The following is a 23,561-nucleotide window of genomic DNA, read 5'->3' as shown; positions in this document are numbered from 1 at the left end:
TGCAGACTGAAATGCATTGTGGTGATTATCGTCCCTGTGTGCATTTTAATTATTTGGGGAAGTTATTAAGGCTTCTACCTGTCCTCTGTTCTGACTGTGTGATCAGGGGCTCAGCCATCTGATGGCTAGGAAATGACAAGGTTCTCTGACCCTTAGTTTCTTTATCTGTAAAATGGGGTTGTCAGGAAGATTAAATCAAAGCATGTGTGAAAACACCTGATACACAGTAAGTGTGCAATAAAACCTAATTAAAATTTCATTCCAAGGGGAAGGGAGATGAGGTGTAAATGTGACATAAATCTGACGTCTTTCCTTCATTATCTCCATGGGTTTTCATTTTCAGATTTCTAGTGCTGGGGTCTGCTCCGTTTTCTCCGCCGCTTTATTTCCTGTGCCAGGACTGCCGGACTGTCTGAAGCAGAACTGTCCCAAGGGGCCTCACAGTGGAATTTAGGCTGTGGGTAAATAGGAAAAAGCAGCGTTTTAATCTCAGGGTCTTTATGAAGTGTATTTGTCTCCATTCCTAACATGTCCTCTCTTGTTCCCGGTCCATTAAATGCCTTGGAAACCCACAGAAGGAAATGCAATTAAGATTATGTCCACTCCAGGACACCCAGATACTCACCTGATCCTCCTTTCAGGTTTAACAAGCTGCTTCTATCTGAATGCCTCCAAAGGGAGGCTCATTACCAAAGTCTTGGCAAGAAACCCTCATTCTTTCACACAAAAATCAGGACACCTCCACTCATTGATCCTGTTTCAGAGACAAGAAATCCAAGACCCCAAGGGAGTTTGTCCCCAGAGGACAAGAAGCAAGTGCAGGGAACAGGGCCTCCCACACCAAGCTCTCCGTGGAGGCTTGCACTGGGCTGGGCCTGGCAAGAGGCGATGGCTCGGGGTGGAGTGGGGATGGAGCACCAGGAGAGAAGCCCTGGGCTGAGGTTGGTTTTGCAGGTAGAAGCTGCAGGCCATGATAGCGAATTGGATGGGGATGAAGGAAAGATCAAGGATGCCTCCTGGAATTTTTCCCAGAGACACACTTAGTCCTGAGCAAAATGTTGCTGGTTCCAGGTTATCTATTTGTGGTTTGTGATGGGAAACCTTGGAAGTAGGCACCTGGAAAAGACTGGCTAAATAATGACAGTATATCTGTGATGGATGATGTGGAGAACCTCAGTGTATATTGTTGGGTTTAAGAGTGCCTAACAGTATGTATAGTATGCTACCATTGGTATAAAATAGAAAAGGGGAAAATATGGGTAGTCTCATTTGCTTTATATATGCACAGCATATTTCTGGAAGAACACCCACAAACTGGCAGCATGGGTCTTTTCTGAAGTGGGGTGGGTGGGTGGGGATGGGGACATGTCCTACCATTCTGTATTTTCTGAATTTTGAATCAGGTGGCTGTAGGGAAGGTCCCCCTCCCCATTTTCCCTACTGTTCTATGAGAACAGCTGTCCACCACTTCACCCCAGGTATGTCTGGCCTTGTCCATGAAACCTTGAAGACACAGCAGGCTGTACCCATGAGTAAGGAGCTAGATAAGGGCCTTGAAGGCCGGACACCTGGCTGTGAAGTCCACACGCATGCGCATCTTCAATATTTATGCAACCATGAGTCAGCACTATAGCAGTATAAAAAGTACAGCTTTATGCAGAATAAAGTGGCTTCTTTCAAGCACCCTCCATGATGACTCCCGCCTCCTTCTTTGCTCTTCACATCACCCCAAGACCTCAACAGCAACCCCCAGACCCCAACAGTAACTATATTATTTTATGCATTTTATATTGCTGTTATAACGAATTGCCACAGGTGCAGCAGCTTATAACAATGCAAATGTGTTATCTTAATAGCTCTGTAGGTTGACCTGGCTCTCACGGGGTAACAGTAAATGCGTCGGCAGGGCTGCATTCCAGTCTGGAGGCTCTAGAGGAAGATCTGTTCCTATCCTTTTCCAGCTCCCAGAGGCCCCTCTCACTCCTCGGCTGGTGGCCCCTTCCTCCATCTTCAAAGTGGGCAGTGTGGCAGGGCTCTGACCCTTCTTCCTTCTCACACTCACATCTCTCTCCCACTGCAGCTGGGAAAAGTTATCTGCTTCAAAGCACTCTTGTGATTAGATTCAATTCAATTTAGACTATTCAATCTAGATAGTCTAGGATAATCTCCCCCCAATCCTTAATTTAATCCCTTTACCCATGTAAGGTCACTGATTCCAGGGATTCGGATGTGGACATCTTTGGGGGCCATTGTTCTGCCTACCACAATTCGAAAAATTTAAAAAGGCAAAGAAAAAATGACTCCAAAATTTTTCCTTTGAGCTTTGGCGAGGGTATAGCCATGTTCTATACTCCGTACAGGATCAGGGAAGCAGGAACACTTTGGGGAAGGTGGAGAATCAAGGTCTGCTTGCGGCATTGTGGATAAAGTGAAGGTTCCCGTGGCCAGGATTCTCACCTGGTCCTGGTCGGCTAGCTCACTACACACGTGTGGGCAATACGTCGTTATTGACTCTATATAAAGAGCTCCGCCCAGTACTCTGGGCAACACGGTGGCAAGGCTGCAAGGCTGCAGGAAAGCAGAGAGCAGAGAGTAGAGGGTAGAGGCTGGAGGGGTGGCAGTGCCAAGGACAGAGACTGAGGGCTGCAGGGGCAGAAAGGCCCAGAGGCAGAGACTGGCTTGCTGCATGCAGACTCGCTCTGAGTGGACAGGATTCTAGTGATTGGCCTGCCACCACGGGAATAAAGTTGGGTATAAATACTTTCACCCAAGAACATTCCACTGTCATTTATTTGGTCTCATTGAATCCATAGTGAACCTGTCCAGGACTGAAACCCATTGTCAAGACAGGCATATTAATTTTGAGATGCTGGTGGACTTCCCAGGGATGAGAAGAGGTGGAATGTATGTGTCTGGTGCTCTCACAAAGCACCAGACAGTTAAAGCCCTGGAAGTGGCCGAGAACACCCGGGGAGAGTGTGGGGGCAGAGAAGAGGAGAAGCCCCAGGACTGAGCTCTGAACTACAGATGGGGGAGGGAGGAAGCCCCAGCAGGGAGGCCACGAAGGAGCACAGTGGGATGTGGGCAAAGCATGTCACCTCCTCCAGGAAGCCCACCAGCTACCTGAATCAAATGGAAGGAGCTTCCACCCCACTCCCGGTTTTCTTCCATTATACTCCCATGTTCCCAGGGATGAACACAATCTGTAATTCTCTTTTATTGTTTGTTCATGGCCTCTGTGCTGTGAGCTCCACCAGAGCAGAGCTCTGGCGGTCTTGATCAGGGCTGCGGCTCCAGCACCTAGAGTGTCTCAGAGTAGACATGCAATAAAGACGGACTGAAAGAATGAACAAATGCAAACCAGCAAACTCCCTCCCTCTACCCCAGATCCATACACAAAGAAGGTGGCTCCAAAATATAATGTAGAAGCTAAGGGAAAAATAGTGCAGGCCTCCCGTAGCCTCCACTGACTGTCTCCCACAGGCAGGCCTGCACAGGTGCTGTCTACAGAGTATGCTTTTAAAAGCATGAGGAAGATACCTCTGCTCTACCTGGTGTCACCTTGTTTGAAATTGCCCCACCGCCTCAGCTCCTGAGTGAGGCATTATCCTCTTCGCACCCAGGACCTAGCAAACACTCCATACATTATAGTCATTCTTTTTATTATTTGGTTTTTTAAACACGCACATATCTCTAGGAAAGATGGCCCCCTTGAGCCATTAACTTCTTAGTATGAATTACTTTCTCAGCAAGAAGAGTTAAGGAAGGACCTTCTGGTGAGGGTAGGGTGGAGATGCAAAAGGGAGACAAGATTTCCAAAAAGTGCTGGGGAACATCTAAAGCATATCTCGGCCTGTGGTTTTGCTGAGTCTCACGACAGCACAGCATGAAGATTGCTGTGCAAGCCGCATCAGCCATCGGCCTCTCATTTCAGGGGTGTGAGAGTCTCTGAGCACAGCCTGGCAGGGGAGGAAATGAAGAGGCTCTCCAGGGAGGGGCACGGGAACCCGGACGGGCAGGGCGGAGGGCAGCCCCAGTGACAGCAGCTCCCTTTCCTCATGGATGGCTCCTCCTGCGGCCGCCCCTCCAGGAGACAGGTAATGGGTTAAGACTGCTCTCAGTTTCTTTCCTACTTGTCTGAAATCTGGGCTCAGCTGTGACAGAGCACAAGGTGGTCTACAGGGATTGCAGCGCAAGGCTCCCCCCCTTCCCTTAAACTGTTCCCTAAGGTGCCGTATACCCCCACCCCCCAAATCAGGTGCGTAATCTGACAAGTGTTCACACCAATAGTGGGAAAGAGTATTGTCCTTGTGGCCGGGGTGTGTCTAAGGCTTGGGGCAAAAGGACTGCACTGCCGCCTGATTCCTATGATTAGCAGTTTGGGAAACTTTAGGTTAAATTTCCCCCATCTGTCCTAGATGCCAAATTCGTTAGTGAGCATCTTGAGGGCAGAAACATGTTCCAGCCTAGACCTTCCAGTCCTCCTCAAGCCCAAACAGCTGTTGGCACATGGAGACTGGTCTACACTTGCGTAGTCCAATATGGTGAATACTTGAAATGGGGCTAGTCCGAATTACAATACTGATTTCAAAGGTGTAGAACACATACTGATTTCAAAGACTTGTAGGGGAAAAGAACAAAATATCTCAATAATTTTTATATCGGTACAAGACAAAATAATCATATTTTGGATATGTTGGGTTAACTAAGATTAATTTCACCTGTTACTGCCTTTTTAAACGTGGCTACTAGAACATTTCACATCACATACGTGGCTGGCATTCTATTTCCATTGGACTTCTCTAGTGAATGCTGCGCTGGCCTCCCTTCTCCCACTCTTTCTTCTCTCAGCAATCTAAGCTGACTAGAAATGCCCTTCTCCCCGGGCATGTAAAGCCCTCAATCTTTTTTTGGCAGGGTAAGTTCTCCTGTGTATTTTATAGTTGTTGAATCACTGATTACACTTTAGCGAACACATTGCTCATGCCACTTAATCTGTAATCACACCCTTTGTTCTGGGATAAAGAGATTCAGGTGGCAGCAAATAGGAGAGAGACCAACTTTTATTAAGCACCAGGGCTACCAGCTTCACAAATGTTAGTTTCTTTAAATATGTTTACATGACAGCTCTGCGAGGTAGGCATTATTTACTTTTTCAGATAAAGACACTGAGGCTCAGAGAGTTCCGATAACTTTCCCAAGATCACCCACCTAGTTAGAGGTGCAGGGTCAAGACTTGGAAGCCTGGTGTGCTTGGCTCAAAGGGCAAGTTTTCCCTGACCAGTCGCACATACCTTCATTTTTGCATCATTTGAAGTAAGTCTACAGGGGCTCCCCCACTTATCTGTAGGTCCTATTATGCCTGCACATGGAAGGGGCTCATTAGGAAGGCCCTTGATGATTTATTCTTCAACACAGGTTTCTAGACTGTGCAAGGAACTCGCTCAGGGCTGGGTCCTAGAACACCCGGGAAACATTCTAATTCTGGTGTGGCCCTTAACTGATTAAGTGGCCTAGGGTGCAACGCTTTCCACTCTGTAAAACAAAGAGGACCTTGCAACTCATCCCACCCTGGCTGGCTGGGGAATCGGAATTAGGCTGCCCTTGTCACTTAGTCCCTAATTGCAGAGCAATTACACCTGGAATTAGACTTTTTTTCTAAATAGAATTTTTTTTTTAATACTGAGAACCTGTTATTTCTTCATGTCCACATTTCTGTTGAATATGCTGAAAATCAAATCCCAGACAACAGAGTCCACGTCGTATGGGTGGGCAGGAAAGCCCAAGTTCATTTTCAAGGACTAGGGGGGTTTTGAGGCCCACCCACATGGCAGGTGTTTCCCAGAGTGGTTTCATACCAGTGTTTGTCTTGGGAATTTCAATTTGGGATCATTGCTCTGATGACGAGAAACCCTCATCATTTGTAGCGGATCGGAGGGGGATGCCAAGTCTCTTCACAAGCCTGCTTATTAATCCTGCCTGAAAAGCTGTTTTATTGTAAGAGGGGCATCAAAGCTGGGACGCCCTGAGGAGTGCTCCCTTTAGGATTCTGACAGCCTGTCCCTTGTCAAAGCTGAATGTAAGGGGCAAGAGGGTCCAGCCTGGGGCTCTTCCGCTACAGCTCTGATTGGGCAACAGAGAGTTAAGCTCCCTAAGCCCCTCTCTTCATTCCCACCTCGGGCCTCACGTAAACCTTTATTCAACACCCACTCACAGCTGCTAAGAAGGCCTATGAAGGTTAATTTTTCCAAATGAGTTGCCATTTCTTGTTCCCAGTCTCTGGAGGGTACATTGAAGTGTCCTGCAGTAATTTGTTCTCCTAAAAGGATTTCAGGGTGAATCGTGATGTTAATCTATCCAACTTGGCAGAGCCATAAATTAATTCGCTGCTAGTTTGGAAGGCCTTGATGTTAAAGGATGTATTTTCCTGACCCATTTTCTTTTTTATCTGAGACTCTTTGAAAATTGGGTTCTAGGATTTGAAGGTATGGGGGGCAGAGAGAACCGAGTTCGTAAGGATTGAAAACCTGTTTCTTCAAGCGTGCTTATTAGCATCAAGTATTTGCCTGTTGTTCAACTCATTTCACGACTATTAAACTAGTCGAGGACCCTTGCCCAACAGCGTGCAGCTGCAAGTAAAAGGAGGGGAGCATTTTATATGAAGAAAAGCCCTATTAAGTTACTTCTGGAAAGCAAACAACCAAACTCTTTCAAAGATCTTTCAAATGTAGACAAAGGAGATTGTCAAGATATATGCTACCTTCAAATTAATTTTTTTCTGTACAAACCCATAAGGAAAGACCCTGGAGGCTAATCTAACACTCAGGCAGCAGCTGTGATGGGAAGAACACGATAAAGACGTTTTTCTATTTTGCTAAAGCTTGTTATTTATACCCCTCCTAAAAAAAAATGACCTTCAGAAAAACAGGGGCTCCATCTGGGAAAAACAAAGGCAAAAATGACAAGGCTTATGCTGAATGAGGTGTAAGGACACGTCATTACCCCAGGGGACAGTGTGGCACTGCGGAGGGAAAAGAAATTTATGTGTGCTATTAACTGGCCGAGAGCCTTTCAAAGTGGGAAGCACACAGTAGGCACTCAATAAATGCTGAATAAACAGGATGTGGTGAGGAGCGGGTTCTTTGCTGACTTGCCGTTCTCAGGCTCTCCTGTCTGCTCCTAAAGCCACTGCAGGGGCTCTGTGTCCCCCAAAACAAGGAGGGAGTGTGGCGCACATATGCCCAGTCAGTGGCCAACGGATGGTGGGAAAAGCCAACCGCCCCTTCCTAAGGGGGAGGCCACATCCCGGTGGGGATTCCAGCCTTGAAATCCTGAGGGAGCAGGCTTGGCAGTGCTGCCCTGGGGTGTGCGGGGTGGGACGGAGAGGAGAGGCGTGGGTGAAGGGGCAGGAGGCGGTGCAGGGCCCCGTGGGGGCCACACGGTCGGGCCTGCGCAGAAGCCTCCGAGGGGCAAGGCTGGGTGGCCCCCGCCTCCCTCTGGGCGATCCAAGCCCTTCTGACTCGTGGCATAAACGGGGAAAAGAAAACTGGCTGGAGTGCCTGGCGGCGATGGAGCGGGGCGTCCTGGAGGGGAACCCTGAGTCCTTGCTCCAGCCCCTGGGGTCTTCCCGAGCCCCCACCGATGCTCTCCTGTCTTCCTTTCACAGCGACCCCTTTCTCTTTACCGCATGTATTTATTTAACATCTCTGCATCCGCCTTTGAATTTCAAACTGAGCTAAATATAAAGTGACCGCCACCGAAGCCCAGGGCGGGTGCACTAGGTTCAGGTGACATTTACTGAAATGGGTTTTTAAATAGGATCCCAGGAAAGTGGAGAAAGTCTGACCTTTGCTCATCACCCATTGAAATAGATCCGTGGCTAAGTGAGGTTCAGTGTAAAGTGCTTCCCTGACCTGCATTAAAAGTTGGCCTTGCCAGAAAGAGGTCAGGGAGGCAAGAGGGGGAGGAGCTTTATTGGCTGCGAGGAGGGAGGCGCTGTGCATACTCGGACCCTGGGGGCTGTGAAAAGCTGTCTTACTGGTTTGCTATCCCGAGATTCTTTCCCTCGGGGGGGGGGGGGGGCGGGGCTGGGTCCACAGGCAGCTTCACTTGTGCCCAGGCCGTTCGCCATCCCATCGGCCTGGAACACTTCTTAAGAACCTTCTTCGCCTTCCAAAGCTTCCCTTGTCCCCGTCCTGGAGAGGGCCTGACCCTGGGGAACGGGCGCTCTCTCTGCCCAGCTCTACCCTCTTCTATCTGCCCTGTCCTCACCACTTCTCTCTCTTTTAACACAATTTATGCCACTGTAAAAAAATGAGAGAACACAGAGAAGGAAAGAACATGAAAGTCACCAGGAATCTCACCCCCCCAGAGGTGATTATTAGTGACATTTTGGGTACTTAACTTTTCCATGACACTGAGGTAGAAAGATGGCCAATATATTGCTGAGGGGGGAAAAAATGCACAGAGCACATCCATACAGACACACAGGGTACTTATTTTAATGGAGTGTATATGACACTCTGTCGTGTCATCTGCTTTTTATTGACAACATGGTATGAATATCGTTCCTCTCAGTAAACTGGTTTCCACAGATCACTTTAATGATTAAATCTTATTCCACTTTAAGGATGTCCTGCAGTTTACACAACAATCCATCGTGTCTGGAGCATGTTTCTCACCTGCTGCTGTGTCAGTGACCCGGCAGTCACCGGCTTACGGCCAAGTCTTTGCAAGCACATCCTTAGCTATTTCCTCGGTATAAATTCCTCCAAGTGGAGTTACTGGGCCAAAGATGTAGGGACATTTGTGGGGCTTCTTGATACCCACCACCACATTGTCCTTTACAAAGACTGTCACAATTTGTCCTGCCAGCGTGTCTGACCAGGACTGAACATTTTCATTCTTTAAAAAAATAAATGGCTTTATGTTATTGTTTTAATTTAACTACTCTGATCATTAGGGAGATAGAGCTTGTTATATGGGTGTTGTACCTGGCCATCTGCATGTGTCTTTGTCCAAGTACCAGAGACTGAGTAGTAACCCAGTGAGCTGACTGACAGACCCGGCTTCTCCCTGGAGGGCCCAGTCCAGTAGGGAAGCCAGACACGGCAGTGGAAGATGACAGCTGTGTGTGACAAGTGCTATGCTCGTGTGCTGTGTAGGAGGGTCACCCAGACTAGGAACCCTGAAAGGTGTGCATTAGAGAGGGAAGACTTCCTGGAGGAGGGGACATCTCAGCCTAGTTAGTCTTGATGGAAGAGCAGGAAGCAGGGAAAGGTGTCCTGGGGCATGTACACAAGCAAGGAGGAGTTCAATTTGGGAAACTTACTTTATGCTGCCACCAAATTAAACTTAAAGAGGAACTGGTAAAAGACAAGGCTGGAGAGGTGGGCAGGGTCCAGATCGTGACAGGCTTCATAGGGTTGTGTAAGGCCTCAGGCACTTGTCCTGAGAGTGGCTGGGGGACACTGACCGTTGTCAGGCAAATTCATGTGTGATGATAATATGCACAAGGCAACGTACTCCAGAATTAGATGCTTGACTGTCTGGCCTCTGCCCCTGTCGCTTTTTCACAAATTGTTAGAAGGGTCGCTGCTGGTCCCTATGGCAAATTTGTGGGAGTAACAAAATGGGCTCCTTTCTCAAGTAAAATCCTTTCAAGTTAATAGATTTTGTTCTTAGTACAACAAACAAGTGGATTCTATATAAATCATATGCATAAAATTATCGATGTAACATTACTGTTTTTAGTCACAAGAATTAGGACTCAAAATCTCCGGGATATAACAGTTTGTTGTAAGGCAGTTTCAGTTGCAAAATAGTTTTCACCGAAACAAAATTTCCTGCGGTAATTTCAGCTTGCTTGTTGCAATATCTGATTTTCTACAGAAACGGTGACTAGATTTGACAGTCTTTCTTGGGACACTATGGCTAGTAAGTCATTTTTTATTAATTTGAAAATGTGACAGGCCATATTTTCCACTGGTGGCTGATGCTGCCAACGTTAATATATCTTGAGAGCTACAGAGGTTTTAGTAAATCTAATACATTATTGCTGCAAATATTCCAAGGCGCTTAGTGTGAGTTGGCAAAGTGGCTTCATGATCTCAGTTCCTCTCATAGCCATCAATGTCATCAATGTCTCCTCATCACTGTTCCTGCCATGTTCCTCCATTTCAATCAGATATTTTTAACGGTTGGTGAAATTCATAGTTATCATAATTTTTCAAATACATGTCACCTCGAATCCTGAAAAGATCATGATAGTCTCTGAGCATCATTAAACCTTTTTTTAAAGGAGATGTTGCTGTTTCTGATATAGAAAGAAAATTTGATTTTGAATTTGACCTTTGGATTGTAAAACAGCGTATGGTAGGATTACCAACCAAAGAGAGTCTCCTCTTTCCTTTTTCTCACACTTTCTATTTTGGAGGGGTTACCATTAATATCAGGAGACTACAGCCTGTTTAACATCAATAACATATATTTCCTAAGCTTTGTTTTATGAACTGTGTAAAACTTGGTGTTTTTCCCAGAGTTTTTTCATCTGAGCGGTGTTCTCAAGGACATTATTATACCAACTTTGAGTTTTGCTTTTTTGACATTTTTATTGTCATAAATTTGTCATATGTTATAAATTTTATGCCAAATGACTGCTGAGCAGACATATTTCTTAAAATTTTTTCAAAAGTATAGTTTTGGCTTGTATTCTAGAATCTATATCTTTACTTACATCAACGGTTTCTAACAGAATGTTCCAGACTGCTTCTAGTTGAGTTTTTCGGGTCACAGTGGTTTCAAATTGACTTTTCCATTATATTCTTGACAGTCATCTCAAATATAAGTTGGATCACTCTGTTTTCATGATTCTCTAATGTTTCATTGACGTCAAACTGTTCTTGGAGGATGTGACAGAATTTGGCGAAGTCAAAAGAACTTTTTGCTCTATTCTTCACTACGAGGTTTAAAGAATGGACAGCCTCAAGATTTTTTGGAGGGCCTTAGGTTGAAATCCAGTAAGTTTGTCATTAATTGTTTCATCATTGTTTTATGTCTCAAATTATTATGGCCTAGATTCGATGTTTTTATTTTTTGTGGTGGTGGTCTACGAAAAATCTGTATAACCCTTCTCCAGCTGTATCATTTACTGAGAACAACACTTTGAAAATGTTCTTTAGACATATTTGCATTTTGGAGATTTAGAGATCTAAAAATAACTATTCCATGTGGCTTACATCAGGGCATGTGTCTCAGTTATTTAACTGTACAATATTTAGCATTTCTTACACTATTTAGAATTATTTCAGTCAACAAATCTATATTTGATTTTTGGTTTTCTTCTGCTAAATAATAACGTTCTTTGGTGTTTGCATACTGGGTAAGTGTTTTGTTCTAATGCTATTATCAGTCTATGATTTCTGCAAATGAAAATTCTCAATGGTCATACATTTTCTTGCAGGATCCTCCGAATGCTAGATCATATCTTGCTAAAAACAGAACTGCATTTATTATGTGTTCAACAAAACCGTGCCAGTGTTTTCCTCATCGTACAGAATCTGCTTTGCAGTATTTACATATTTTTCAAATCAGATTTGAAATTTGAATACACTGTACTACCGATGCTCATTTTGGATTCTTCAGGTTTATCAAAACGCCAAATGCTCCCTGGTATTTGCACCCTTTCTTATTTTCCCAGTTGATTTTTCATTCTCAAAAATGCTGGCAAAATGCAGAATCCTTTGTGGTGTAATGAAGTAACCAGAATCTAGTGATTTTTTTTTCTCTTACCACTTAAAACAATTTGTGTTTGTTACATTTCCCAAACTTCCTGCCCATATTGTGAAGTAAAAATTTCTTTGCTGAGATGGATAATGTTCAACTAGTGTGCCTTTGTTTCATATTCAAACAACATGGCCACATATTTGAATCTTTGCACGGTTTTATAATTTTCCATGAAACCCATCAGTCATGGTTGACAATGGAATTGAAAGGTAAATTCTCATCCTGCTCACATTTCTGTGATGCATTCACTGAAACCAATGGCTCTAAACTCTTTTATTTTCATTTTTTTGACATTTCACCTTTTTCTCCCTAAATGTATTTAACCACACAAATAGTTTTATTTCCTCTCTTTCAGAGGCAGGTTTTCATTTTCTGGTTTTAGTTCACTACCTTTCTTTCCCATATGTGGAAAGAAGTAATGTATGAACTTGGCATTTTATTTTAGAATTTGTAAGTTTAAACAATAATATGTAGCAAGCTGTGAAATTTAACTTCACTTAGTTTTTGTCCTGGAGAAATCATCTTTATCAACCCATAAACAATAGCTATGCTTTAATTAGCAGTTCACTATGTAGAAGTTTCTAATTTATGAACATAAAATAATTACTTTGTGGGTAATGGCAAATGAACATTAATTACTATAAAAGTTATAACATAATGAAAATCTGATAAATTAACATCAGGAACTCTGAGCTACTATTCAGGCAGACAATATGAATTACAATACAAAATTTCAAATTTAGCCAACATGCAAATACTAACAGATTTTTTAAAAATTTTGGATAAAAACCAAAATAACTGCTGGAAAAGTTGCTCCTTGTTTGGAAGCACTAAGTATTATAAATCTTTAAAATTAGCCAGATCTTTATCAAACTCATTCTACTTCAATTTCTGTAGTAAATGTCAATACTGTTAGAAATGCCATTATTTCCATTTATCAGAAAATTACCATGATAATAGATTTTTATTAGATAAGATATTTGATTATTATCTGCCAGAAACTTACTGTCCTAAGAATATAGATCACCTCCCTTTGGAGTCAGCAGTTAAATAAAAATATGAAAAAAAATTCAAAGTAATAATATCTATGATGCAGTTGGTCCCCTTAGACATCATGCCCTTGAGTAATAAACCACCTGAACAACCATCCTTGGCTGCTGTTAATGTTTATGTGGCCATCACAGTTAATGAAGTGCTCCTACATACATAGAAACAAGCTGTGTAGAAAATGGAGGAAAGGCTAAGGGATCCTGAGACCTGTGTTTGGGTGCTCGTTGTTCTGTTCGCTGTGACCATAGGCAGTTCTCTCACTGCTCCCTGGGAATCCCCCGTCACCTCATCTAAAATGGGGATAAGTATGCCTACTCTTTCCGACTGGAAGGCACGTGTCCTGGAAGCCGCAGATGTCCTCAGTTCTGAGTAGTAAATGAATTCATGAGATGTGCATGAGATTTCCATTTGGCACTTGATAAAATGTGCTTTTTTTAAAAATTGCATTATGTTTTTCAAATTGATGGGAGTATATGTGCAGAGTCAGAAAAGGACAGTAATTCTGATGGATTTGGGGTCAGTTCCTATTAGTCACCTATGGACAGTTGCTGGTTTCACATACTCACGGGTGATCTTCTATAGGAGCCTAAAAGGCTGACATTTGGATTTTCTTAGAAAGCCGAATTTTAAGGCCATGTTTGAATCTTGCAAATAAGCCACTGTGCAAGCTGAAAACCTAAAGATGATCTTTAAAGCAGCCCCCACCCAATAAATGGCTCTGTTACAAACCTCAAGAGGACATAGGGTTTCTATTTTGAGAAATGAAATTCTTGCAAAAACAACCAGAGAAACAGCTGAAGTCCCAGAAATGGTGAGAATATTTACTTCAGAAGAAGCTAGGAGGATGCCTGTTTGAACATTTTTCCTTTCCTCAGCTCCTGATGGCCCCACTCGATTACAGTGGTACATCTGTGGCCAGCCTGGGAAAGAGGAGCATATCTAATCTTTCACCCATTCATAAAGCATTTATTTTGGGTCTGTTATGTTCCAGGCACTGGCCTACATGCTGGGAAGAGAAGTCAAATCAGACGTGGTCTTGGTCCATGCAGGGCTGTTGAAGGCTTGTTTGTGAACTGTCTTTCCTATACCCTGTCTCCCCAGGTTCCATCCCTCTTTCCTAGGTGACAGCTTCCTTTCATCTTCAGGGGTCCAGGTCACCTTGTCTTTTCAATGGTTTCAGATGTTCAGTGAGGGAAAAATGACTGCACGTTCCATCTGGCACCCTTTGCTCATAGCACCCAGTTATGTCTACAGTCTCAGCACTGCCTATAGGAGTCCTTCTCATTGTCCAGGACCAGCACGAATGCCACTTCCTCCAAGCAGCCTTCTCTCCTCCCCTGAATTAGCAATGTCTTATTCTTCCTTTCTGATCCAATAGCTCTTTGTTTTATTTTTTATTTTATTTTATTTCATTTTTCCACAAAAATTTTTATTGATGAAATTCAAGTGTAATACAAGCTACTAAGGGGAATAAAATTATTCTTTTTGGAATATTGTTTAACTTAGGACACAAAGTTAGTGCTCCCCATCATTAAATTGATTGGAAATGTTTATCTGTGAAAATCATGCTCAGCATGTGGGCCGTGCAGAAGCAGGCAAGGGCTTGCATGCTGTAGGTTGCCAATCTCTGCGGTTTAACCAGATCATTCTGCATGTTTCTTAAAGCTGCCAAGGAGGTGTGAAGTTGTCAAGAACGAAAAAGGGTGGAGGAGGGTTGTCGACAGAACATTTTGTCCTGCACACTACTTACACCTTCAGCCCCTGAGCCCTGCCAGCGTTGCTCTTTCATCGTCTCTTCAATGAGGCCTTCTCTGACCGCCCTATTTAACACCACCACCCCCTCTCCCCACCCGTCACTGCTGAGGCCACTTTTCCTACTCTATTTTTTACATAGACTACATCACTTTTTAACATGCCATACGATTTCTTCATCCATCATTTTTATTGTTCATTTCTGTCTTTCAGTGCTAGAATATAAGCTTGATATGAGAAGCAATCTTTGCCTATTTTCTTTTTTTTTTTTTGAGAGGGCATCTCTCATATTTATTGATCAAATGGTTGTTAACAACAATAAAGTTCTGTATAGGGGACTCAATGCACAATCATTAGTCAACCCCAAGCCTAATTCTCAACAGTCTCCAATCTTTTGAAGCATAACGAACAAGTTCTTACATGGTGAACAAATTCTTACATAGTGAATAAGTTCTTACGTGGTGAACAGTACAAGGGCAGTCATCACAGAGACTTTCGGTTTTGATCACACATCATGAACTATAAACAATCAGGTCTAATATGATTCGTTTGATTTTTATACTTGATTTATATGTGAATCCCACATTTCTCCCTTATTATTATTATTTTTTTTAATAAAATGCTGAAGTGGTAGGTAGATGCAAGATAAAGGTAGAAAACATAGTTTAGTGTTGTAAGAGAGCAAATGTAGATGATCAGGTGTGTGCCTATAGACTATGTGTTAATCTGAGCTAGACAAGGGCAATAAAACATCCACGGATGCAGAAGATTTCTCTCAAAACAGGGGGGGTGAGGTTCTAAGCCTCACCTCTGTTGATCCCCAATTTCTCACCTGATGGCCCCCCTGCGACTGTGCCTGTCTTAGGTTGTTCCTCCCTTGAGGAATCTTACCCGTCTCTGGCTAACCAGTCATCTTCCGGGGCCATACAGGGAAATGTACAGTTGGTAAGTGAGAGAGAAGCCTTATTGTTTGAAAAGGTTAGCTTTTTACTTCTTTGCATATTTATGCCCTGTGGCTTCTATGCCCAGCATTTGTCTTGAGGTATCTTTACCACTTGGAAGAATTATGATACTCGGTAATTTTGATATGAGGCACGAATTCTACTTAAGGGTTGTAATTAGGAAGGAAGAAGAAAAGCTATAGAAGTAGCAGGCGGGAGAAAACATGGGAAGATTGATTATTTCTTTGACATATCTTCTTGTAGAGTAACTTCAGCATGTATAGGATTTAAACTACTAATTAAATTGCATACACACATTAACATAATAGGAATACAGCTACATAACCAAAGCAGACCTACAATTACCAGCCATATCCAGTGAAACCAAGAAAACCAGTTAGGCACCCTAGGCATTTGTGAAAACTTATCAATGATATGATGGATATTGTCTAACTGAATTTGAATAGTTTGAGAAAAATCAGACAAATTAAAACAACACATTCCTGGGAACTGTTCACATCCCATATGTTCTTTTAACAGTAGATAGTCTGTAGTTGTAAGATTTTGGAGCACTGCAACTTGCACTTCTCCTAATTCTTGGTTGAGTTCCAACAGTATAGATCCAGTCAAATTTGTTGCTTTACTGTATGCACAGGCCAGCTTAGATATCTCCTTCCTCATTCCCATGGCAAGTCCAGGAACCGGTGGGATGAATGCAGCTACAACTGCAACAGCGCCAGGATCTTTGTTGAAGTTTTTTGATGATCATCTTCTGGAATGACTCTTCCAGAGAATGTTGATGTTGGAATAGCCCTTTGTTTTAACACTAAGCATATGCCTGCTTTTTGTTTCAGCTGTTGGGGTCAATGGATATTTTTCTGGCTACACCGGGGTGGGAGGGTGAGGTGGGGCAGCGCTCTCCGAGTCCAGGGCCCACGTCCATTTCCTTTCTGCTCCTGACTTACACTGCTGGGCACATACCACATACAAAAAAAAAAAAAAAATTGGCTGGATTGGATTTTTTTGGTTTTTTTTTGGCTGCTCAGGATTAATTTGATCAAATTCCTCTGTTGGCGGCACTTTGCCATCATGACTGTCGTGATGACTCTTTATTTAATCCTCTTTGGGCCCCTTTATTCTCTATGGCCTCCCACACAACCATCCTGCACCTGCCACAGATACAGACTTTTGTTTTATTAAAGTGTAACTTCCCAATCTATCTCAATAGCTGTAAAGTTATTTACACATTCGTGTAAGCTTGAATGATACTTGATATTGTTTCAGATTGAATTTGCCTTTTGTCCAACGGAATGAAACACCCGATTGGAATTTCAGGCACCAGCAGCCATCCAGGAAGGGTTTGGGGCAGGGCCCGTGACCCTGGGAATTACAGGGGTGGGCAGTCAGCAGCGTGGTTGGGCGTGTGGCTTCTGCTTCCTCGCTGGCTCCCCACCTCAGAACCTCACCCCCCTTTGCCCGGGCTCTGCCGCCTCTGGCACAGCTGTCGTATTGCCAGCCAGGAAGCCCTGGAGAGTTCTCTCTCCCAAGAGGTAGCTGTCCTCCTTGATTTATACGGCCGTATGAGAACACCTTTCCCGTTCTCCGCATCTGGCTGGCGCCCCTTGCTGTGCCACAGCCTTGGAGAAATGCCCCCTCCCACCCTCTGGTAAAGAAACACCACAAGGCTTTAGACCAGCAGATCTCAGACTTTTTGGTCTCACAGCCCCATTAAAAGTTATTAAGGAACCCAAACAGCTATTGTTTATGAAGGTTATGTGTATTTATACTTATCACATTAGAAAATTAAAACCAAGAATAATTTAAAATCTTTACTTAATTAAAAAATAGTACTAAAGCCATTACGTATTCACCTAAATAACATAGTTTAATGAAAAATAACCCTGTTTTCCCAAACACGAAAAGTTTAGTGAGAAGAGAGGCATTGTTTTCCATTTTTGCTGATCTCACTACTAATGTCTGGCTTGGTGGGAGAGCGCAAGAGTCTCAGACCTGCTCCTTCATGCAGTCTGTTGCCAGATCACACGTCAGGTGGCCTGCGCGGAGCACTGCACACCTGGGAAAGACTGAGCATGGAGAAGGGTGACAGGTCCTCTTTCATTTGTCCTTAAACACATGTCTCCCTCCGCACACCTGGAGCAGGGGCTGGAGGCCAAGGCGGCACGTTACCGCCTGTGACGGTGGCCGGTGGGGCCACGTGCTCTCACTCTCTTTGCCTGGGCTCCCCCCATGCCTGGAAGGACGTCCTCCTCCAAGCTCCTCCAGGGCTTTGCTCTTGGTGTTTGGTAGTTACAGCTCCTCTATTTCCAAAATTGGCATTACCCAGTTCAGTTATCACCTACTTTATCACACAATTTGGTTGGTTCAGACTTTCAAATCAACTTATCCTTCAAAGGACAAAGATTTGCCATCAACCAAGGGTTTCAAAAATCTGTGGTGGAGGCTCACCATGATTCCAGCCCTTATCAGTGACCCTGATCAGGTGCTACAACCAAGTCTTTAGCATTCATTCATTCATTCATTCATTCAAGAAGTATATATTGAACTTTTTCATTCCATGAGCACTGTTCTCAGCACTGGGATGTAGTGATGGCCAGAACAGACAAGGTTTCCATTCTGATGGAGCTTATATTCTTATGACGAGAGATGGACAATAATTAAACAACTAAATGATAGGGGCAAATTCTTGTGCTAATAGATCAGAAGGTGATGCGGCAGAGAGGCTGGGGAGCTGACTTTGGACTATGTGTTTGGGGAAGGCCAGCTGAAGATGGCTTCCTTAGGAGAGAGATGCTAGCTCAGTGCCTTTTGAGGGCCTCCCCTCCAGTGGTGAGTTTCCAACATTCTTCCCAGCCAACAGGTTCCTGAGGAGGAATGAAAGAGATGGAGGAGGAGAGAGGTGCCAGCTCCCTTGGGTCCTGTGTCTGCCAGCTACTGCGAAATACCTCTGAGAAACTCTGCTTCCAGCCAAAGGGGACCATCTGTCCCAAGAACTTCAGCGCCTGGGACCAGCACCTCCTGCGTGGACTCTTTGGCAAAATGAATTGGACAAACTGTGGGTTGCAGGACTCGAGAGCCAGCGATGCCTTTCTTAACAGCTCCACACCCCTGTTCTGCTCAGGTCAGAGACCAGCTGGAAACCAGCTGTAGGCAGGTGGCTATTATACCTACTGTTAAATAATAGTCTGACCATTTAGTTTTTAACCCTGGGAGGGAGGTTTTCATAGGACGTCCATCTCACAGATGAAAGGAACGAGGTTCATAGCAGTTAAGTGACTGCCCGAAGACCAGTGAGGTCAGCCATCTTACTCAGAAGGGAGATAGGAAAAAAGGCAGAGAGGACGTGAGCTGTTAGGGTGCCCTGCACAATTCCATCTGGTTTCGTGTGCTTCTACTCCAGATGCTATTTATCGTCAGTGGGTGTTAGACTGCCCTAGTGGTCTCATATGTTCCCTCCACCGACTTTAGCAGCAATCTCTGCACTGGGGGTCTGAGTAGCCAGCTTCTAAGACATGTATGTGGAGAGAACTTACCTGCTATGTGGGTTGAATTGTGCAGCTTCACTTTGTCAGAGAAGGAACAGGAAGGGGTCCGTGTGCAGGCAAAGAGAGCTTTGGGTTTGGAGTTGAAAACATGGACTCAAGTCCTGGTTCCAGCATTTAATGTGGGACGAGTGGCTTATTCTAAGATTCCTCACCTGTACAGCTGGAGGGTTTGGCTAGATTTGTTATAAGATTCATTCTAACTCTGAGAATCTAGGGACAGACTATGGCTGGGGAGGGGATGGGCTTGGTGTCTCCCTCCCTTGGTGCAGGAGAAATTTTTTCACAGTGTGGATGCTAGAAGCCCCCCACCCCTACCCAGAACACGGGGGTAGGGTTTCACACCTGCCACCTCTCCCTAGTTCCAGACCAACTTTCTGGTGTCCTGATCCCCCTCCAGCCCTCTTACATGCTCCTCCCTGGGTACCAATCACCCGCATTGTCCTGGCTGTCCTTTTTCTGGACATCCCGTCATAACTGCTACCCCTTAACCCCCTGTAGGCGTGGCAGAACTTGAGAGTGAAATGACCACACAAATTAAAGTCAGACAGATGTGAGTTCAAGTTCAAATTTTGTCACTTATTGGCTCAGTGGCCTTGAAAAAATTTGATCTCTGTGAGCTGGTTTCTTTACTACAAGGAGGGAATAATAATTAGTCCTACCTCATTGTCTGTTTAGGAAGAGTAAACGAGGTAATGAATGTGCCTGGCATATATTGAGTCCCCAGTAAATGGTAGCTCGTATTACCATTTAGATCCTGTAGAGCTCATTCGCGTGAGTGGTGTCTTAGTCTGTTTGGGCTCCTTTAGCAAATTACCACAGACTGCGTGGACTCCATAAACAACAGAAATGTATTTTTCACAGTTCTGGATGCTGGTAGGTCCAAGATCAAGGCACTAGCATATTCAGTGTCTGGTGCGAGCCTGCTGCCTGGCTCACAGACGGCTGACTTCTCGCTGTGTCCTCACATGGTGGAGGCGGGTGAGGGGACTCTCTAGGGGTCTCTTTTATAAGGACTCTGATCCCATTCCTTGGGGGGCTCCACCCTCATGACCTAATCACCTCCCAAAGGCCGTCATATTGGGGGTTAGGATTTAACATGTGAATTTCGGTAAGACACAAACAGTCTATAGCAGGTGTATAAGAATTACTCTCACATCTCCTTTCCTTTCCCTTCCCATCCCTTTCTGCAGAGAACTTCACCACCCTGAAGCCAGAGACTAAATTTGTAGAACTCAGCAGGTGGGTGAGAGAAGGGCTGGACATAAGGGGAAGGAGTTGGGGGGCGCCGGGGAGAAGGGGCCTGCTTGGCCCGGATGGGGGTGTTGTCATGAGGTTGGGGCAGAGGAGAGAGGCTCCGAATGGAGGCAGGAGATGATTGCTCTTGGGAATGCGGAAGCCCAGAAGTGGGAGAGCTCCGATAGCAGTGGAGGGGCCCCAGGGTCACCAAAGCTGGCACATCCTCATTTCTTGTTTGCTTCTTTCAGCTTTGGCACAGTGGCCACAGCCATTTCTGGCTCCATTGGTGTGGTGGCCCTCATCTTGCTCCTGGTGGGTCTCTTCTCCATGTCCCTGAAGAAATGGAGGCATGAGAGTGAGTTGATGGAGCTGGCCCTGGAACTGGGAATGAAGACCGGGGAGAAACTGGGGATGGGGGATGGAGATGAGGGTGTCTTTCCTGTGGGGCAGCCTTGGGGGCGGGAGGGGGCGGGCGATGGGATCTGTTCTCTGGAGTTGCCAGGGACTCTGCATAGAGCAGCAAGATTTATTTTTGATACAAGTCCTTCATGCTGAAAGTCATATACGAGCAATCGGCGTATACACTCACGGCTTATGGGCATCAACTAAAAGAAACATTGATGCCAAATAATCTCATCTGAATAGTAACCAAAATAATAAAATATATCAAGGTTGCTCATTCCCCTGTCCCTTCCTGGGCATTTAGCTTGCTCTCAGAGGCCCAGTGGGTTGAACATAGTGGACTTTGCATTTCAAAGTTTAACCCTAAGTCCAGCAATCAACCAAATAACCATGGTTACTACCTCAACTCAGGCTGACTCTGAGTATTAATTTTTCTAGGACTATTTAAGAAACAGCTGAGGCATCAGACCAAGTTTCTCCAAAGATCCTCGGTAAGGAAATAGTCCAGTTGTAACCCAGAGTGGCTCCCAGTCATCTCTGCCATGATTTCACGCCGTTTCTTAGAAAGACTCCATATAGGAGGTGGTGGGAGGAGACAGAACACAGTCCTACCAGAAATGTTTCTGAGAATCAAGGGGACCCAGGGCGTGCTCGGCAAGAACTCAGCAGCCTGTTCGCTGTCCTATAGGGAACCCAGTAGGGGGTTCTGTCTTTGGAAGTTTCTAGTGCCTAGCCATCTGCCTCTAACCAAGGCCTGTCTCTAAAGGACCTTTCCTGCCGTGCCGATGCCATATATTCCAACGTGATCAACCTGGCCCCCTGGAAAGAGGATGACTTCGCTGTCTATGCCAACGCGCCCCCTTTCGGTCGCCCCAGGAAGACATCACCAGACCAAGTGGAATATGCTTCTATTGTATTCCACTGATGGGAAGCCGCTGAGATGCTTCAGGGCGAAAAGTCGGACGTATGCCCCGGCTGGATACTGACACGGCTTTGCTTTAGATGTACGTGTGTGGATGTGTGTTAAAAAAAATTCATCAAACATATTCTGATGGAGGAAAATGGTTGGGTTTTCTTGTAACTGATTGGTAACAAAGTGCAGTTCTAATGGAAAGAAGTGACATCTGAGACACAGCGACATGCTCGTCCAAGCCACCGGTAGCCCCGGAAGCAGATTCCTGAGGCCGACTGCCGGCCAAGGGACCCTTTCTAGGTCTTCTCCCTCCTGAGCCTCGGGCTCATTCCGCCGAGGGCCCAGCTTTTGGATTTTATCGCTCCTGTTCTGCCCTGTTAAGAATTAACACCCCGTACGAGTTAATTCATGAGTCATGCTCCTGTGTGTGGAGATGTAAGTGGCTGACTGCTTTGTATGTCTGCCCGAGAGAACTGCTGGACAATATACCGAGTGCCGGGGGGAGGAGGTGTGTGTGGAGGCTGCAGGGACGTGGGATGCGTTTCCCCCTGAGGGAGTGCCTTGGTGAATGCCCGCAAAGGATGGGGGGCCACCTGGAGAAGAGGTCTGGGTTGCCGCTGACCAGGAACAGCTGCCATGTGGACTGCAAGGTGTCTGGAACTTTGCAATTGAGTCATTCCTTCTTCACTTAAAAATACTTATTAAACACCATTTTCTAGGCTCTAGGAATACAGCAATGAATCCAACAGACAAAATCATGTCCCCATGGAGCTTACCTTCTAGGAAGGGGAGATAGTCAGTGAATGAATAAACAAGCCAGTACACAGACCGTAGGGTGGAGGTATGTGTCATGGAGAAAAATTAAGCAAGTATTGGAAGGTAGGAAACACCTCCCAGGTGGGAGTGGGCTGCCATTGTGTATTGGATGGTCAGCAAAGGCCTCATTGGCATTTAACCTAAAGGATGTGAGAAAGTGAGACCTGAGGATAAACAGGGAGGAGCATTTCAGGCAGCAGGAACAGCAAATGCAAAGGCCCTGCGGTAGAAGGGTACCTTACATGGTCAAAGAATAACAAGGAGCTGAGTGTGTCTGGAGTGGAGGGGAGGTGGTAGGGGGAGATGAAGTTTACAAATCAGCACCTGAATTTGGAAATCCGTGATCCTAGGCCATGTTTCCCACAACGTAGTCCATGGATCGTTTGTATAGGGCCCCCTGGTCCTTTGGAGGCTATCCTCTGGCTGTACCCCACCACACAACTTTGCTCTCATCTGTTAATATCCAGAATCCCCTGTCCCCATTTATAGGTCACTCCAGAACCTGATTCCTGGTCTCCACTCCACCTTAATCCCATCACCACCCAAAGTTATCTCAGTGACATTAGACAGTCATCCCTACTTCTGGGCTCAAAGCTCCCCTAAATGTGCTCTAGTTGCAGAAGACATTAATAGGTCTTGGGGTGAGAGATGAAATGAGATCTATGACTGAATCAGTTTGAGAAATGATGAATAAGCAGAGGGATGGAGAAAATGAAATTTCCACTTAAAAACCAAAGCCAGTAGAAGCCACTTCTTGTCTTCTAAGGTGGGTGGCATGGTTCACATCGATAAGAAAACACATGCTCCATGGCTCCATTCCACTAAGAGGGACAGGGGAGGGGAGGAGAAGGTGCAAAGGAAACGTGAGCATTTCCAAGTTTTGCCGCCTTTTCTGTATTGATAAAGGGCAAGTCCAGGGATAGATGCCCTTTGTTTAGCAGAGATGCATGGCGGGATCATGTGCCCTGGTCTGCCAGGGACTTTCCTGGTGTGTATGTGTTGTCCCAGTGACATTATGAATCAGGTCCCCTTTCACTCTCAAAAGTGTCGTAGTTTGGATGATAAATTATGTGGTCACCTGTTAACAAGGCTTTGAAGGAGCGA

At 45.0% G+C, this 23,561-nt stretch overlaps 1 protein-coding gene across 1 annotated transcript; it reads left to right on the top strand.

Moving 5' to 3' along the window:
* Nucleotides 1-3,940: 3,940 nt before the first annotated feature.
* LOC118924557 (uncharacterized) lies at nucleotides 3,941-21,790 on the top strand. Its single transcript, XM_036909433.2, has 6 exons — nucleotides 3,941-4,097; nucleotides 18,399-18,666; nucleotides 20,281-20,329; nucleotides 20,575-20,681; nucleotides 21,167-21,219; nucleotides 21,495-21,790. Exons 2-6 carry the CDS (start codon nucleotides 18,420-18,422, stop codon nucleotides 21,651-21,653), a joined length of 615 nt encoding a protein of 204 aa, XP_036765328.2. The 5' UTR covers nucleotides 3,941-4,097; nucleotides 18,399-18,419; the 3' UTR covers nucleotides 21,654-21,790.
* Nucleotides 21,791-23,561: the final 1,771 nt, after the last annotated feature.

Source organism: Manis pentadactyla, chromosome 9 (genome assembly GCF_030020395.1).
Source record: "Manis pentadactyla isolate mManPen7 chromosome 9, mManPen7.hap1, whole genome shotgun sequence".
NCBI classification, from domain to species: Eukaryota; Metazoa; Chordata; class Mammalia; order Pholidota; family Manidae; genus Manis; species Manis pentadactyla.
Note: the sequence above shows the minus strand (reverse complement) of the source record. Positions and strands in the feature narration are given on the sequence as shown.